Genomic DNA, 17,467 nt, shown 5'->3' with positions numbered 1-17,467 from the left:
GAAACAAATTGTTTTATTGAAATACAATATGTTTTCTTTTTAAGACAATATTCTTTAAATTCAAAGTATGAAAATATCTTTAAACAAATGATAATACACCGTTTTCTTTCGCTTTTAATTTTGGTTCTCGACTATAATCATGGCTTCCAGGAACTTAGGTCGGCATATTTTTGGTCAAATTTTGCTAAATAATGGCCGAAAGAACGTATTCAAGTTCTCAGGAGCTCATGCAAGATGTATGTCAACACGTAAGTCTTGCACATTATATGTTTTATAAGATGTCATTCAGTGGTGTTGATGCTGTCAGTAAATATCCGACAAGGTCGTTGAAATGTCACCAGTTTACACGACCAAGATTTGGAGGTTGTTGGTCAGACACTGCTATTACTTTTTCCATAGACTTCCATTATAAGAAATGACCCTGTCACATGCCCCAAAATTGAGAAATGGCGATTGAAATGTGATTCTTTTAGTAAGACAGCATTTCAGACACATAAAAATAGCAATTTTATATAGGCTTTTAACTGTAGAATACCGTCTTTTTTAGCTTTTATTATTTTAACATTATAACATATCATTTCTTTAACAACTGTTTCTCTGACAGCGCCGCCCAGTGATAGTTGGAAATCAACGGTTGGGTGAAAGATGTAGATGTAGATGTTATTCGATCAAATTTCTTACAATTTTTCTTCAGACAAACCTACCCTCTTTCTTGAATGGCATTTAGAGGCAAAATGCACACTGACACCTGAGGGTGACTATTGAGGCCAATTTTGACTATTGCAATACTAGGGCTGTTTTAAAAAAAATGGCAGGAAACATGTAAAAATGATCAAAAATTAAAACAGGTCTAAGTAGCATTCTTATTACCTCATTTTAATAAGCCGTCATTTCAGTCTATAAAAATGGTTGCGTGCAAACAATACAACACATATTAAGTTTTTTATTGATCTTTAATTCAACTGACCCAACAAAAAAAGAGAAAACAACATACCATCTTCAAAGTCACTGCAGAAACAAAAAGTATAATTCTTTGTGTCTTTTTATGCTAACTTTTCTTAGTTAAGGTGTTAAAGAAAATGAAAAAAAGTGTCCGAGCTAGCTATATGCCTCCAAAAAAATTAAATTAATTGATTTTTTCGTTATTTAGCCCAATTTTATGGCTATTATAATGAAGAAAGTTTGTTTTTTAAATAAACTGTGTACCCTTAATACAAAAAGGCAACTTTGCCATATATTTTAAAGAATATCAAATAAATACCACAAGGCATTACATAAACATGACTTAGTATTTCATATTACAGAACTGATTAACAGTTTGACCAATAAATGTTTCACTCCTGACATAATACACATTATTACCATAACTTAGATTTTAACTTAATCTTGTGATCTAAACAGAATGCAAGTATAATAACACCTTAATTTATTATTGCAATGCAGAAAAGAAGCGACTTTTTAACAGTTTTGATTCTGAAACTGATATTTTTACATTTTTAGAACAACGATGAATTTGATTCAAGAAACAACAACAGATTTTCAACTTTGAGTTAACTTACGAACAGTTTTATAAGAACAGCTCCTCACAGTGCTGATTTGTTACATATCAAAGTAACAATGTGCTATTAATAGAATATAAGCATGATAACTTCTGAAAACATAAAAATGTCAAAATGTTTCACTCCTGACACATTTGTCAACTTACACACTAAGAATGAATAGCTCATCCTGCACATTCAAGCTCTGGTATATTGAACTCCATTTTGATTCCACTGCAAGGCAACAGTTTAGGCTGAGTTAGAGTTTGTTAAGTATCATTTAGTGACTGCCAGGACACACCATTGTTTGACTATGTTTGAACTCCCGGAAAGCCTCTGTGTCTTTTGGAGGAACCTCAACTGTATTTCCGGTTCATCAACCTTTTCAACCTGCAAAATTATGTGAACTGCAAGGTTATATTTAGAAATTAGAGCTAAATATTACATAAGTCATATTTTATTACCTTAACATATAAACTTGATTATTTTATATTATTTGAAGTGTCAGTTTCTACTATCGTAATTAAACCCCCTGAACATCAAAGTTGTAAGGTGGGTTAACTGGTTTCAGTTTGTCTGACTATCAGTCTGTTCATCTGCCTGTCTGTCCATCTGTCTGTAGACACAACCTTGTGCTCACCAATTGTTACCCCCAAAAAACTCGAGTTGTAAGGGGGTATACTAGTTTCATTTTGTCTCTCTATAGACACAATCTTGTGCAAATCAACTCTCCTCATCCCCTTGACACAATTTGATGAAACAAACTTCACAAAAGTGAAATTTAACAACTGTAGTTGTACATGGTGCAGGTTATGTTCTCTTTCAGAAAAAAAAATATGCAGAGTTATGGGACTTTGTTTTTTTGTTACTATACTATATACATAGTCTGCATATGCATTCTTGTGTGTGCCTAATCTCCCATGCACACAATTTGATGAAACTTAAGACAAGTGATCAGTAGTAACCCTAGTTGTGCATGGTGCCTGTTAGGTTCTTTCAGAAAAAAATACTGCACAGTTATGGGGCTTTGTATTTTGTTAATAAACTATACATAAAATCTGCAGATGTCTTGTGCACTCCTAATATCCCGAACCCCTGCATACAAATTTAATGGAACTTCACTCAAGTGATCAGTAAAAACTCTAGTACAGTGAACGGTGCATGTTAGGTTCTGTTTGATAAATATTCTGCAGAGTTATGGCACTTTGTTTTTTGTTACTAAACATACACTCCACATAATTATGCAATCTTGTGTGCATCAAATTGCAATGTACTGTGTCATTGTGTGCAGGGGAGTAGGGTACATTCATCATGCTTCAGTGATAGTCCTCAGTGTTTTTAGTTTACTTCAACAATGTACGTTGTTTTCTACTTTTTTTTTACATTCTCTTGTTTAGATTATTCTTCATCACAACTTTGTTGATTTTCAATCCTTCTGACCAGCTCTTTGACTGTTTCTGTTTTTTTTTCAGTTTCGCCTTTTCAAGTAGTTTTGTGTGGACTTACAATTTTTTTTTTGATTTATTTATTTTTTTTTTAAAGATTAACTTCCCTTAGTGTTACTATAAATAACTTATATTGTAACTTTTTAAATTGACGTAGGAAAAACCAAGACCATTTTCTGTGGTACAACATAATGTTACTTTCAAATTTTAGGTGTATTTTAATGTCTCTCTACTGGTAATGGAGTTTATTGGGACTTAGGAACAAAAACTTATATGATAGCTAAACAACACAAAATTAAAATTCATTTGCAATACAGCAGCTACAGTAAAGAAATTTGCTGTGACGGGCGTATATTGTGACATTCTGGCACTCTTGTTCGGAGATGTAATCATAACAAATACATCGTACATTTACCAGAAACGTTCCAAACGGATTTCAATGGGGATTTCCAGAAATAATTATGCAGAATAAATTTGGACGTGACGGAACAATAGTGACAGTCAAAAGTTATCATGCTGTCCCAGGTTTTTTACCAAGAGGGGAAGGGGCTCAGGCCTGTATTTGGAGAAAAATAGATCGTATTGGCAAAGTGGTATAAAAAAACCTGATGTAAGTCAATTTTTGGGAAACTGTATGATTTAAAAGATTTTGTGGGAAAGGGGCTGTTAACGGCCCTATTATAGAAGGGAAAAAAAAACCTGTGTCCAGAAACATTCTATTATTTGGACTAGTATTGTTAAAGCTTGAATTTTAAAGAACATTTATTCATGGGTAGTGGATTTTGCAAAGTGTACTAAATTCTTTGTGCATTATTTAAAATTTCCAGTATAATACAGTAAAATACAGTACTGGGATTTGTCAGGCGAAAAATATATTATTTATCGTATAGCACAGACACTGGTCACTGTACAAGCTAATAAGCATACTTGAATGAAATGTTTAAGTAATATGAAATTAGGTGATACCTTAAAGGCAAGAGTTCCCTTGAAAAATCACCAGTGTGCCATAAGATTTAAAGACGTGATATTGCAATGCCAATATCTGGAATAACGGATCCATTTAGGAAGTTTAAGTTTATAGCATGACGAGAGTCATACCTCATTTAAATTCATGTAATTACAGTTTTTTCTAAACAACATATATATTGGCCGTGAGTTTTTTTACAAACACTGATTTAATATTGTTATTCAATATTCAAAAACATAAATGGACCACTTAAGTCATCATAAACTGCAATATTTATTGGACACTGTTAAGTACTATGTTTCTGGTTCTCTGTCATAATTTACAATTTTTAGGGGATTTTTTTACAATAATAGTTTAAGGAAATAATACTAAGTGCAACACGTAGTTGTGTCAATGGTAAAACTAGTGTCAGATTCAACCATAGAATGGTCATTGTTTTTGATCCAATGCTCTGTTTAGATTCATTCTTTCACACAAACTTGGTTTTGATTTATTCCTTTCTGAACCAGCTCTTTTGACTGTTTCTGTTTTTTTTTCAGTTTCGCTTTTTCAAGTAGTTTGTGTGACTTAATTTTTTTTTTGATTTATTTATTTTTTTTTTAAAGATTAATTCTTAGTTGTTACTTATAATAATATATTGTACTTTTTTATTGACCTAGGAAAACCAAAACCATTTTCTGGGACAACATAGGATGTTTACTTTAAATTTTAGTGTATTTTATTCTCTACTGGTAAGATTTTTTTGTGGACTTAGAATAAAAAAGACTTATAATGATTATAAACCACATCAAATTAATCATTTGCAATACAGCAGCTACAGAAGAAATTGTGTACGCGTATATTGTGACTCTGGCCTATGTTCGGGATGTAATTATAACAATACTCGTACATTACCAGAAACGTTCCCAAACGATTTCAATGGGGTTTCCAGAAATATTATGCAGATAATTTTGATCGTGACGGAACAATAGCGACAGTTTAAACGTATATGTGTCCAGGTTTTTTACCAAGAGGGGAAGGGTCAGGCTGTAATTTGGAGAAAAATATAGATCGTATTTGGTCAAAGGAATAATAAAACTTATGTAAAGTCATTTTGGAGAAAACTGTAAAGATTAAAGAATTTTTTTTTTGAGGTGTTTGGGCTGTTACGCCATTTTCAGAAGGGAAAAAAAACCTTGTCAAAAATTCTATTATTTGGATAGTATGTTAAAGCTTGAATTTTAAAAACATTTATTCATGGTAGTGGATTTTGCAAAGGTGTACTAATTCTTTGTGCAAATAAAATTCAGTAAATACAGTATAATACAGTTTCTGGGATTTGTCAGGCGAAGAATTATTATTATCGTATAGCACAGACAATGGCACTTGTTACAGCTAAAAGCAACTTGACATGAATGTTTAGTTTATATGAAATTAGGGATGATACTTAAAGGCAAGAGTTCGCTTGAAAAGTTCACCAGGTGCAAAAAGATTTAAGAGTGATTATTGCAATGCATATTCTGGACATATTTGGAGTTTAGTTTATCAACGGATACTCATTTAATTCAGTACAGTTTAACAAGTATTCCATAGCATTGTTTGCATGATCCAGCAGGAATGTCATATCCTACAGTTTACAAATTAGCCATGGTTGACAGATCATCCACTGTTATATTTCCCAACCACTATTTTACATGGATATATATATTTGGCCGTGATTTTTTTATCAAACACTGATTTAAATTGTTATTCAATATTCAAAACAATAAATGGACCACTTAAATCATCCATAAACTGCAATCATTTATTGACACTGTTAAGTACTATGTTTTCTGGTTCTCTGTCCCATAATTTACAATTTTTAGGGGATTTTTTTTTTACAATAAATAAGTTTAAGAAATTTACATTAAGGCACAGGTAGAAGTTTGTCCCCCAAAACCTTAAAACAGTCTCAGATATACCGATAGAAGGATTGTTTTTGACAAATGCCATATATACATTGGTTAAAAAAAATCTTAGGGGTCTGTTGGCATATATTCCCGTATAAACAGTCAGGGGTGTAACTGTTTCAAGTTATGTAACTTATTTCAGTTATTTTTTCAAGCATTCTATAACCTGTATTTGTTATAAAAATATAGTTAACTCAGGTAAGTTATTCAAAAAAAGTCTTTTTGCTGTTCTCACAAAGTGACCTTTAAAGTGTAGTTAGTAGCTGTGGTTAATCAAATTCTCTTTTAGTCTGATCATGACCTGATAAACATTATGGGATGTTAGGAGTTTTATAGCTTTAAAACTTTTGCATAAAACTTTATCATCCTTGCATAAAAATTTTTATTGCATAGCTGGCAATATAAAAGTTCAAGGATTCAGGAAATAATTGCATAATACCACAGTCACACATACGGCGTAAATAGCTACGTCGAGCTATGGATAGAAACGTAGTAACCCGTATCGATCCGTACCTGAGCCGTACGAATCGGTACGAATTGATACAGCTTACTACATTAAGGTACGTCTCAGGTACGTTTCAATACGGGTCGATACAGATTACTACGTTTTTATCTGTGGCTAGACGTAGCTTTCCGCGCCGTATGTGTGACTGGGGTATTAGTCTCATTCACAATGAGAAATTGGCACAGGAGGGCTTTGTAATATTTTATGATAACTGAAACAAGTTATGATAGTATAAGCAGTAACTCAAACTGGTTATAAACTGCGATAACTTGAAACAGTTACCGGTACACCCTTGACTGATAAAAGAATGAATAAGATTGCTTCTATACATTAATCTGACAGTTTTTTGGCATTTGTATGATTTTTGCAGAAGGATTTAATGAAATAAATTGAAGGCTTTAAAAATCAACACCTGTGTTAAGTGGTCACCTGTCTTAAGCAGCCATTTTCACTGTTTCCACTGACTGACTGCTTGATACAGGTTTGACTGTACTTAATGTCAAATAAATGCGAACAGGAAAATAATATTAATTACTGTTCTGTGTTTTAGAAGGAGAGTTCATCATCACTGAAAAGAAAGGTGAGAAGCAGAATGTTGGTTTTATCCAGCTGAACAGAAGGAAAGCCCTGAATGCACTATGTGATGGTTTAATGAAAGAAGTCGAGGCAGCCATTGATACATTTGAGGCAGATGATAGCATTGGCTGCATTGTTCTCACAGGAGGAGAAAAGGCATTTGCTGGTAGGATTTGAGTTACTGTGAAATCATTGATATTCGTGGGGGACTAATTTTTGTGGATTTCGTGGTTGAGTCAATTCACTATTTAATCCCAACGAACAAGTAAGATTCCCATTCATTTTATGTTCAAAAATTGAAATCCACAAATTCATATCCTGACGAAATTGCCATTTTGACCAGAACCACGAAATTTCATGCCCACGAAATTAAATGATTTTACAGTATAGCATATACATTGTAATACAAATAAGTATTGAAAGTAGTAGATCTTTACCAGAAATAGATGCAACACTTCGATCAAGATTCATGTTGAATTTACTTAAATACCATCTGACTTGTTATCTAGAGTGATATTGGCGCAGTAATATGCCAATAACTTACACCCACACTTCTGGTCCCTTAGGGAATGTCACTGTGTTCTGACTTTGACATCATTATAGCAATATACATAATATAAGAATGAGTTGTGCCTTATGGTCATAGTGATGGCTCCACTCTTCCTTCTATGATAAAAAGGCCATGTTAGAATCTGTCGTTATAGTACAGTGTATGATAATTCTTAAAAAAAGTAAATTAATAAATAATGATGATCTTCCTCCAGTGCCTGACATGTTGTTCCTCATACAGTGGCATACTTCTTCCCATGTTGTGTGTTGTAATGTTTATAAATTGTGACTGATTTAAATTGTATCACACAATTTGTGGAGTATATTATGTAATGTTTAATTGAAAGCTGGTGCAGATATCAAAGAGATGAAGGACAAAGAGTTTGCACAAGTGTTTAAGGGAAATTTTCTGACCTACTGGAACAGGCTGGCAGGCTGTAAGAAACCTGTCATTGCAGCTGTAAATGGTTTTGCTGTAAGTGTCTGGTTAAGTCATTGCTTTCTTCATCTTCATTTAACATACACAGTGCCCACCTTCCACTGAAATATTTTATCCTCAGATATTTACTTCAGATTTAGAAAATCCTCATCAAATGAGCCGTGCCATGAGAAAACCAACATAGTGGGTTTGCGACCAGCATGGATCCAGACCAGCCTGCGCATCCGCGCAGTCTGGTCAGGCTCCATGCTGTTCACTTTTAAAGCCTATTGGAATTGGAGAAACTAAGCGAACAGCATGGATCCTGACCAGACTGCGCGGATGCGCAGGCTGGTCTGGATCCATGCTGGTCGCAAAGCCACTATGTTGGTTTCCTCATGGCACGGCTCAAATATATTCAGTTTGAGTATGTTGTGTAAGTACATATGTATAGATATAAATTAATCATTTATACAGAGCTACTTTCATAATTAAATGACATGCAGCATCAGTTGATTATTTAAAACAAATATTTCAGTCACTGTGGTAGTATCAGTACACATTTATGTTGTGTTTAGCCCTACATGTATTATGTTTGTACTAATCTAAATCTAAAGCATACTACTGTTAAAATACATAAACATGTTACTTTTATGTGTGCATAAACTGTATGTAGTAGTATATTTTCAAAAATGAAACTTGAGTCTTCCTAAGCAATGTAATAAATAATGTAATTTTGCTAGACTGTTTAAAAATTGACTATTCACAAGAAGTCTTAACTTTGCTCATCAAAGAACATAATTTTACAACCTTTGTTTAATGCCAAAGGTTCCATCGTTTAAATATGTGTTTGGAAAGTAATTGGTTTGTTTGATTTTTACAGCTTGGAGGAGGCTGTGAAATAGCAATGATGTGTGATATAATATATGCTGGAGAGAACGCCCAGTTTGGACAGCCAGAAATAACAATAGGAACAATACCCGGTAGGACTCGTATAGAGGTTTAAGATTACTGTATACATTTAGTATTGATTTGACTGGGGTTGTCTTCACTACCTGCATTACAAGATAAATATATTATGCAGTTTTACTCATTTCTTGTATTCTTCAGGTTACAATTTACATGTATGTTTGGCCGGGAATTATGCCAGTTTTCAGACATGGCTGTGTAAGGTGCAATATCACACTGAAATAAAACAAAAGTGATAATTAGGTAAAGAGTTGAATTAGGTATAAACCAGATAATAAATCTGCAGTTTTGAATGTTTCTAGTGAGGTTATTTCCATAGGACTGTAAATATTAAGGAAAATTTCCAAATTGTATTTGAGCTGCGCCATGAGAAAACCAACATAGTGCGTTTGTGACCAGCATGGATCCAGACCAGCCTCCGCATCCATGCTGGTCGCAAGTGCACTATGTTGGTTTTCTCATGGTGCGGCACATATGTCGGAGGTGGTTTCTCATTTTCAATGGTTACCTCACAGTGTTGAAATTTGAGAATTATGTATATCAGGTGCTGGAGGTACCCAGAGACTGTGTAAAGCTATTGGGAAGTCAAAGGCAATGGAGATGGTGCTGACCGGTAACAGGATTAATGCACAGGAAGCTGAGAAGGCAGGTAGGGGAATGACCTTCACCTTACAGTGTCAACCTTCAAATTGCCATGTGTGTGTTTAAGTATTATTGCATTTAAAGGAGAGTGTTGTGTACTGCTTTGTGAACAAAAAGAGAAAAACAATATTATCTCATCTTAAGCAGCATTTAAAAACAGATCTTCATTAGCAAAAGTGTATACATAGCCTGGGAATTGTAGCGTCTTTCTAGGCCTGTAGACTCCTCTAAGACCATTGTCTCTGGTTTTATAGCTGATTATTATTCAGCAACATGTTGCATTTTATTTTGTTTTATCACTGGACTAGGTATACTTTAAAAAGACACCGAGGTGTAATGTAGCCACACAATCAAAGCAGGTTAAGTTTAACAATTTATTAATTAGACCAACGTTTCGGCTTTTACAGAGCCTTCATCATAGGTATACTTTAGCTAAAATCGTCTTGTACTTTACCTTTTATATTGGAATTGTCAGTTGTATTTGAAAGGATTCTACCTTTAATATGGTTATTGCCCAAAGGGGTATGTGTGCCTTTTGCCAAAAAGAAAAATGACAATCCAAGAAAACGCATAAACAATTTTATAGGATATTAAACTGAATAAACAGCTACTGATAAATGGAAAATTTAGCCATCCAGAGCTCTGGAACCTCCTCCTAATTGGCTATTTTAACCACATTTAGCAGAAAATCAAGTCAGATTAATGATGAAAACAAAGATTTTCCATTTAGCAGAAAATCAAGTGGGATTAATGATGAAAACAAAGGTTTTCAATTTAATTTTTCATTTTTTTTAAAGCACAAAAAATTGAAAGTATTATTATTGTGAAGTTTTAAACTCAGACAGAGAAGATCAAAAGTAAATTGCTTCTTTTTGACTATGTTCTGCAAATTTTGTCTGAAATAGTCGTATTTAGGTAATTTGGGGATAATTTTCTGTGCATAATATCCTTTTCAAGGCTAAATTTTGTCAATTACAGGGAGTTGTAGGAGCAGTTTAATATGATGTAAATTTTGTTTGCCGTTCTATATGGTTCTGGGATGAAAACTTGTGTATAAATGAATGAACCTCTGCCTTACCCATGCATGATCGTAAGGGGCAACTACAAGGGTCTGAAGAATTAAGAAATAATAAGTTCCCAAACGTGGTTTATCATAAAATAACCCGAGTTTTGAGTTCTAATGCATAAGAATATATCACAATGAAGGCCATAGGCCTGAGTGATATATTGTTTCGCATAAGAATGAAAAACTCGGGTTATTCTACGATAAATTCGATTCTAACACGACATACTAGTATCGCAAATGTTAGAAAAAAGTGGTAACTACTTTTTACGACCGTATTACGCACCTTGATCCGATGACGTCATTGCATTCGAGTAGTATATTGCAGAATAACCAGAGATAGATTTTGCTCTACATGTATATAGGTTATTTGCTGGTCGTGTTAGGATTTATTTTACTGTATCTCTATGATTCCTGAAGGCATAAAGGTTTTGATTGCATTCTTTGTATTTTTATGTAGATGTAAATGAGATGTCAAAACAAAACTTTTGTTCTGTTTGGTTCCATATAACATGTACTGTGTGAGTGCTCGGTAAACCCAGATCAAATCAGATGACCTTGTATTGATTTTCATTTTTTTATACGTTAGTGGGGACTGATCACACACCTTGTGTTAAATGGAATATAGCTGAAAAATAAAAATATTTTAAAATAGAAAAGAAAATACGTTAAACATACTATCTTAAGAATTCTTTTGTGAACTGTATGATTCATTATTTATTACAAAAAGGTAGAATGTTGAATTATCTGCTATGTTTCTATGGTACAGGACTAGTCAGTAAAATATTCCCTGTGGACCAGGTGGTTGACGAGGCAATTAAAACTGCAGAACAAATTGCTGGATTCTCAAATGTCACCACTGGTATGTGTAAAGAAGCTGTCAATGCAGGTAATATATGTTTATTGTTTTATTAGCTCACCTGAGCCAAAGGCTCATGGTGAGCTTTTGTGACAGCTCAATGTCCGTTGTGTGTCGTGCGTCATGTGTCCTCAACATTTTCTAAAAAAATCTTCTTGAAAACTGCTGGGCAGAATTACACCAAACTCACAGGAATGATCCTTGGATGGCCCCCTTCCAAAATTGTTCAAAGAATTGAATTCCATGCAGAAGGAAAAACTTTAAAAGTCTTCTTGTCCAAAACCACAGAGCCTTGGGCTTTGATATCTAGTGTTCCTCTACCAAGATTGTTCAAATTATCCCCCTGGGGTCAAATATGGCCCCGCCCCAGGGGTCACATGGTTTATATAGATTTATATATGGAAAACTTCGAAAATCTTCTTGTACAAAACCACATGGCCTAGGACTTTGATATTTGGTATGTAGCATCATCTAGTGGTCCTCTACCAAGATTGTTCAAATTATCCCCCTAGGGTCAAATATGGCCCCGCCCCAGGGGTCCCAAGTTTTACATAGACTTACAGTATATTGGAAGAAAATGTTAAAAATCTTCTTGTCTGAAACCATAAGACTTAAGCCTTTGATATTTGGTTTTTAGCATTGTCTTATGGTTCTCAACCAAAATTGTTCAAAATGACCCCTGGGATGAAAGGAGGCCATGCCCTGGGGGTCCCAAATTGCCAAGTATTATATAGACTTATATAGGAAAAAAATCTTTAAAAATCTTCTTGTCTAAAACCACATGACCTAGGCTTTTGATATTTGGTATGATGCATTGCCTAGTAGTCCTTTACCAAAATTATTCAAATTATGCCCCTGGGGTTAAAAGAGACCCCGCCCCGGGGTCATTTAGTTATTATATGAGTTATATAGGAAAAAATACTTAAATGATTATCTGATTCTATTTCGAAGACTGTTTAATTATAATTACCTGATGGTCCCAAGTAATATGATGTCACTTGACTGTGACCTTGACCTGCTGACCTACTTTCTTGTTTTTTAAGATACACCCTTTAATTTGGATGACATACACAGTTTTGCACACCAATCGTAAAACTGAATTTCATTGACCATGAATGTGACCTACTGACTTTTTTAATATTTTAGCATCAGTTTGACATTTGAAACATGTAGCTCATATTACTCAGGTGAGCGATACAGGGTCATCATGACCCTCTTCTATGAATGACTAAAGATGATGTGATGGTATGTGAATGTACACATTTATTCTGACTGTACAAAATCTAGTCATAAAATAAGAAACTAGAAGACGCTTTTATAGAAAAGTTCATGTCTCCACCAAAGTATAGTAGTAATAGACAAGAAATCAATAGGGGACAGGAGCCAAAGTCAAAGAGACGCTGATGGTTGTCTTAGTGACTGAAATGCAATAAGGATCATCTACTCTGCATGCCCAGTCATCCAATGAAGTTTCAACATTCTGGGTCAGGTGATTGTCATGTTATGGAATTGTAACAGTTTTCCATGTTCAGGCCTCTGTGACCTTGACCTCTGAAAGAATGACCCCAAGATCAATTGGGGTCATCTACTCTGCATGTGCAATCTTCCTATGAAGTTTCAACATTCTGGGTCAAGTGGTTATCAAGTTATTGATCAGAAACAATTTTCCATGTTCATGCCCCTGTGACCTTGACCTTTGATCAAGTAACAGCAAAAACAAAGAATTCATCTACTCTGCATTATCCTGTGAAGTTTCAACATTCTGGGTCAAGTGGTTCTCAAGTAATTGATCGGGAACAGTTTTCCATGTTCAGGTCCCTGTGACCTTGCCCTTTGATTGACCTCAAAAACAATAGGGGTCATGTGCTCTATAAACCCTATCACCCTGTGAAGTTTTAAAGTTCTAGGTCAAATGGTTCTCCAGTTATTGATTGGAAATGAAGTGTGACAGACAGACAGGGCAAAAAGGTTTCTGACATATCACTGGCCTCTCAGCTGCGGGTTCAAAATCTTGATTGGGGTGTGATGTAGATTTCTTTTGTATGAGGAAGTAATCAAGCTGGCTTACAAGAGGATAGTGGAGAATATTTTTTTCAACTTTTTAACAAAATGTTGCAAAACTGCACTGTTTATGCTTTAAACATGGTCAGTGATGTTAGAAATCAACTTTCTGATGCTCTAAAGGCATTACTCCCGTCTTTGTATTCATTTTTTGACACAAAAAAAATTTCCGAAAAGTCTAACTTAATAAAAAAAAAAAAAAAAAAAAGAAGTTTTTCTGACCTACCTTCCCTAATTTTTAGCTCACCTGAGCCAAAAGCTCAGAGTGAGCTATTGTGATCACTCACCGTCCGCCGTCCAGCCGGCGTCGGGCATCCATCTACACTTTTCTTTTAACAACATCTCCTCCTAAACCACCAAGCCAATTTTGATGAAACTTCACAGGGGTGATCCTTGGATGGTCTTCTTTAAAAATTATTCAAAGAATTGAATTCCATACAGAACTCTGGTTGCCATGGCAACCGAAAGGAAAAACTTAAAAAATCTTCTTGTCCAAAACCACAAGGCCTAGGGCTTTGATATTTGGTATGTAGCATCATCTAGTGGGCCTCTACCAAGATTGTTCAAATTATCTCCCTTGGGTCAAATATGGCCCCCGCCCTGGGGGTCACATGGTTTACATAGACTTATATAGGGAAAACTTTGCGATATAGCAGTCACTGCCATAGCAAATATCATGCTGTGCGAGATTTTATTACATTAATTTGACAGATTGAAATTGTGTTTGTTGACGTATTTCAAACCAACAAGATGTCTACAGTAAGGAAGGCCCTAACACTTGAAGAGAGCTGAAGCTATAAATTGTTTTATTTAAAAAATTGTTCATTTTAATATTTAAATATGTTTAAATATGCATATGAACATGTCTGAACTATTTAAAACTAACGTACCAGGTACAGTTAGAAATAATAAGTCAGTATAAATCTGATTTTCGTTACCCATCTGTCTGAAAATGAGAATCTGGATATAGTGGTCACTTTCAAGAATTCATTCTCTTAGCCAACTGCTATAGACAGGTTAGACTGTATAATGTTTTATGCCCCCGAAGGGAAGCATATTAGTTTTCAACTGTCCGTCCGTTCGTTCATTTGTTCGTTCTTTAGTTAGTTCGTTAGTCACAACGTTAACTTTTTGCATGAAGGCACTTTACTCGTGAACCACTGCACCCAGGACCTTCAAACTTCACATGCTGATAGTACTTACGGAGTATACCACCCCTACTGACTTTGGGGTCACCAGGTCAAAGGTCAAGGTCACAGGGGCCAATGTTAACTTTTTGCATGAAGGCCTTTTACTCGCGAACCACTGCACCCAGGACCTTCAAACTTCACATGCTGATAGTACTTATTGAGTACACCACCTGTACTGACTTTGGGGTCACCAGGTCAAAGGTCAAGGTCACAGGGGCCAACGTTTACTTTTTGCATGAAGGCAATTTACTCGCGAACCACTGCACCCAGGACCTTCAAACTTCACATGCTGATAGTACTTATTGAGTACACCACCCCTACTGACTTTGGGGTCACCAGGTCAAAGGTCAAGGTCAGAGGGGCCAATGTTAACTTTTTGCATGAAGGCTCTTTACTGGCAAACCACTGCACCCAGGACCTTCAGACTTCACATGCTGATAATACTTATTGAGTACACCACCCCAACTGACTTCGGGGTCACCAGGCCAAAGGTCAAGGTCACAGGGGCCAACGTTAACTTTTTGCATGAAGGCACTTTACTCGCAAACCACTTCACCCGGGACCTTCAAACTTTACATGCTGATAGTACCTTACGAGTACACCACCCCTACTGACTTTGGGGTCACCAGTTCAAAGGTCAAGGTCACAGGGGCCAACGTTAACTTTTTGCATGAAGGCACTTTACTCACGAACCACTGCACTCAGGACCTTCAAACTTCACATGCTGATACTTATTGAGTAAACCACCCCTACTGACTTTGGGGTCACCAGGTCAAAGGTCAAGGTCACCACGTCAAAGGTCAAGGTGCAGCTGGGGCATTTGTCACCATTAGTGACAGCTCTTGTTTGATTGTATCTTTTCAGCATATGAGATGTCATTGGCAGAAGGTTTGCATTTTGAGAAGAGACTTTTCCATGCTACGTTTGCAACAGTAAGTACTTACTTTGTTCCTTTACTAATTTAAAGCATTAATGTGTATTTTGAGTTTTTTAAAAAGCAATCAGGAGTACAGCATAACCTTGCTACAAAGGCATCTTTTACTTTCCCATAAGGTAATTGACCTGTCGTAGCGAAAATCTGTTAAACAAACTCATTATAAACTGTTGTTGACTTGACTGCTATTCAGTGTCATTGTTACCTGGAATGAGGTTGAGGTAGAACACTCGGAAGTTATCTCCCTTTATTTTTAGATTTAAAAGGCTCATTACAACTCATTTATTTTCTTGTGCACAAAATTTCATGGTTTGGGCAAAATGGATGTGTAATAGGGATATGAATTTATTGATTTTAAGTTTTGAATTAAGTTTTTTGTTGTTGTGTGTAAGTGTCCCATCATCTTTGTGAGAATGTCTTTTTGTTTTACTAACCAATACATGTAATAATATCCAAAGGTCTTGATGGGTCTTTCGCCACTATTTTTAAAGTAAAGGTCATATAAGGCATTATGAGAAGAGCCAATATACACCAATAGAATTTGCTCTGACACTACTTCACAAGTCGGTTTGAACAGTCTTTGTACTATAGATGGCAGTTTTGTAGAAATAGAAATGCAAGTGTTTCTTCAATTTCAGAATGACAGAAAAGAAGGGATGACAGCATTTTTGGAGAAGAGGAAACCAAATTTCACAGACAGCTAAAAGTGCCATAATGTGCCGTTTTATATAGGATCTTAATCAGATACAACTGTGTGATATGTTACAAACATACAAATGATGGCAGATATATAGTTTGGACCTTTACATGTCTCACATTTTTTAAGTATTTTGTATTGATAATTTAAAAAAAAAAGTTAAATGATGAACAATGTATTTAACCTTTAGCTTGCTGTCAGCAAGTGATTCAGCCTTTGTGACCAGTGAAGATCAAGATCAGCCTGCACATCGGTGCAGGCTGATCATCATTTGCACTGTTCACTATTCAGTCAGTAAATTTTTAGTGAACACCCACGCAAATAGTAAATGGTACTGCCCATTTTAGAAATTTAGCGTGGTAAATGTTAAGAAATCAGGGAGTTGGATCAAATCTTTGTTCACTGTTTAATCTGTATCCTATAAATTATATCATCATTGTGAAGCATAAAGCTTGAGAAAAAAGTCTCTGCAGGCGATTTCAGCTTATAGCTACATTGATTTGTCTATGATTGCTTGATTAGAAATATATTTGATTAATTCAATCTAAACAGGGTACTACTTTGAAGTTTTTTTTTGTAGACTAAGGGCAGATATTTTTTTTTTAAAGTAAAATTCAAAATCTTTGTTTGTTTTTTGTGAGCACAAGTTGTTCAAGTTTGAATTGACTAGTTCTATAAAAATTATGATACAATTTTGAAGTGTGATATACTTTTAAGGCAATAAAGCATAATATGAGTCACTACTTTTGTATAAAAATGATGTGTCCTTGTTCTGTGTGGCGAGTATTAAATGATTTTGTATTATATAATTATGCAGTATGATAAATTACTTTTGAATAAAATAGAATATGCAAAACTTGACTCTCTTTTTCTGGGTATTGACAGCAGTAGTTGAATCCTCCAATGTTAGAAGAATATTGAAGCTTACTATAACAATGCTGATCAGAAAATACAAGTCCATTCATTACAGACAAAAAAGTGCAGAAGTAAACCACTATTCCTTTTAGTTTTAGTGGTAAGCCTTCGCTACTCCAACATGTCCATCTCTTGTGTAATGTTTAATGTAGCTGAAAGCAGAAATTTTGTCCATGGAGGTTTTAACGATTATTCCCAGCTTTTGATAGTT

At 35.0% G+C, this 17,467-nt stretch overlaps 1 protein-coding gene across 1 annotated transcript; it reads left to right on the top strand.

Moving 5' to 3' along the window:
• The first annotated feature begins 103 nt into the window (after window positions 1-103).
• On the top strand, window positions 104-17,202 carry LOC123563245 (enoyl-CoA hydratase, mitochondrial-like). Its single transcript, XM_045355933.2, has 8 exons — window positions 104-248; window positions 6,934-7,125; window positions 7,856-7,983; window positions 8,810-8,909; window positions 9,440-9,544; window positions 11,370-11,489; window positions 15,575-15,642; window positions 16,283-17,202. Exons 1-8 carry the CDS (start codon window positions 140-142, stop codon window positions 16,346-16,348), a joined length of 888 nt encoding a protein of 295 aa, XP_045211868.2. The 5' UTR covers window positions 104-139; the 3' UTR covers window positions 16,349-17,202.
• The last annotated feature ends 265 nt before the right edge of the window (window positions 17,203-17,467 follow it).

Source organism: Mercenaria mercenaria, chromosome 2 (genome assembly GCF_021730395.1).
Source record: "Mercenaria mercenaria strain notata chromosome 2, MADL_Memer_1, whole genome shotgun sequence".
NCBI classification, from domain to species: Eukaryota; Metazoa; Mollusca; class Bivalvia; order Venerida; family Veneridae; genus Mercenaria; species Mercenaria mercenaria.
Note: the sequence above shows the minus strand (reverse complement) of the source record. Positions and strands in the feature narration are given on the sequence as shown.

Coding starts and splice junctions, on each gene's coding strand:
- LOC123563245 (XM_045355933.2), top strand. CDS start 140: ATGGCTTCCAGGAACTTAGGTCGGCATATTTTTGGTCAAATTTTGCTA. Junction 8,910..9,439: donor AACAATAGGAACAATACCCG/GTAGGACTCGTA, acceptor TATGTATATCAG/GTGCTGGAGGTACCCAGAGA. Junction 9,545..11,369: donor ACAGGAAGCTGAGAAGGCAG/GTAGGGGAATGA, acceptor TCTATGGTACAG/GACTAGTCAGTAAAATATTC.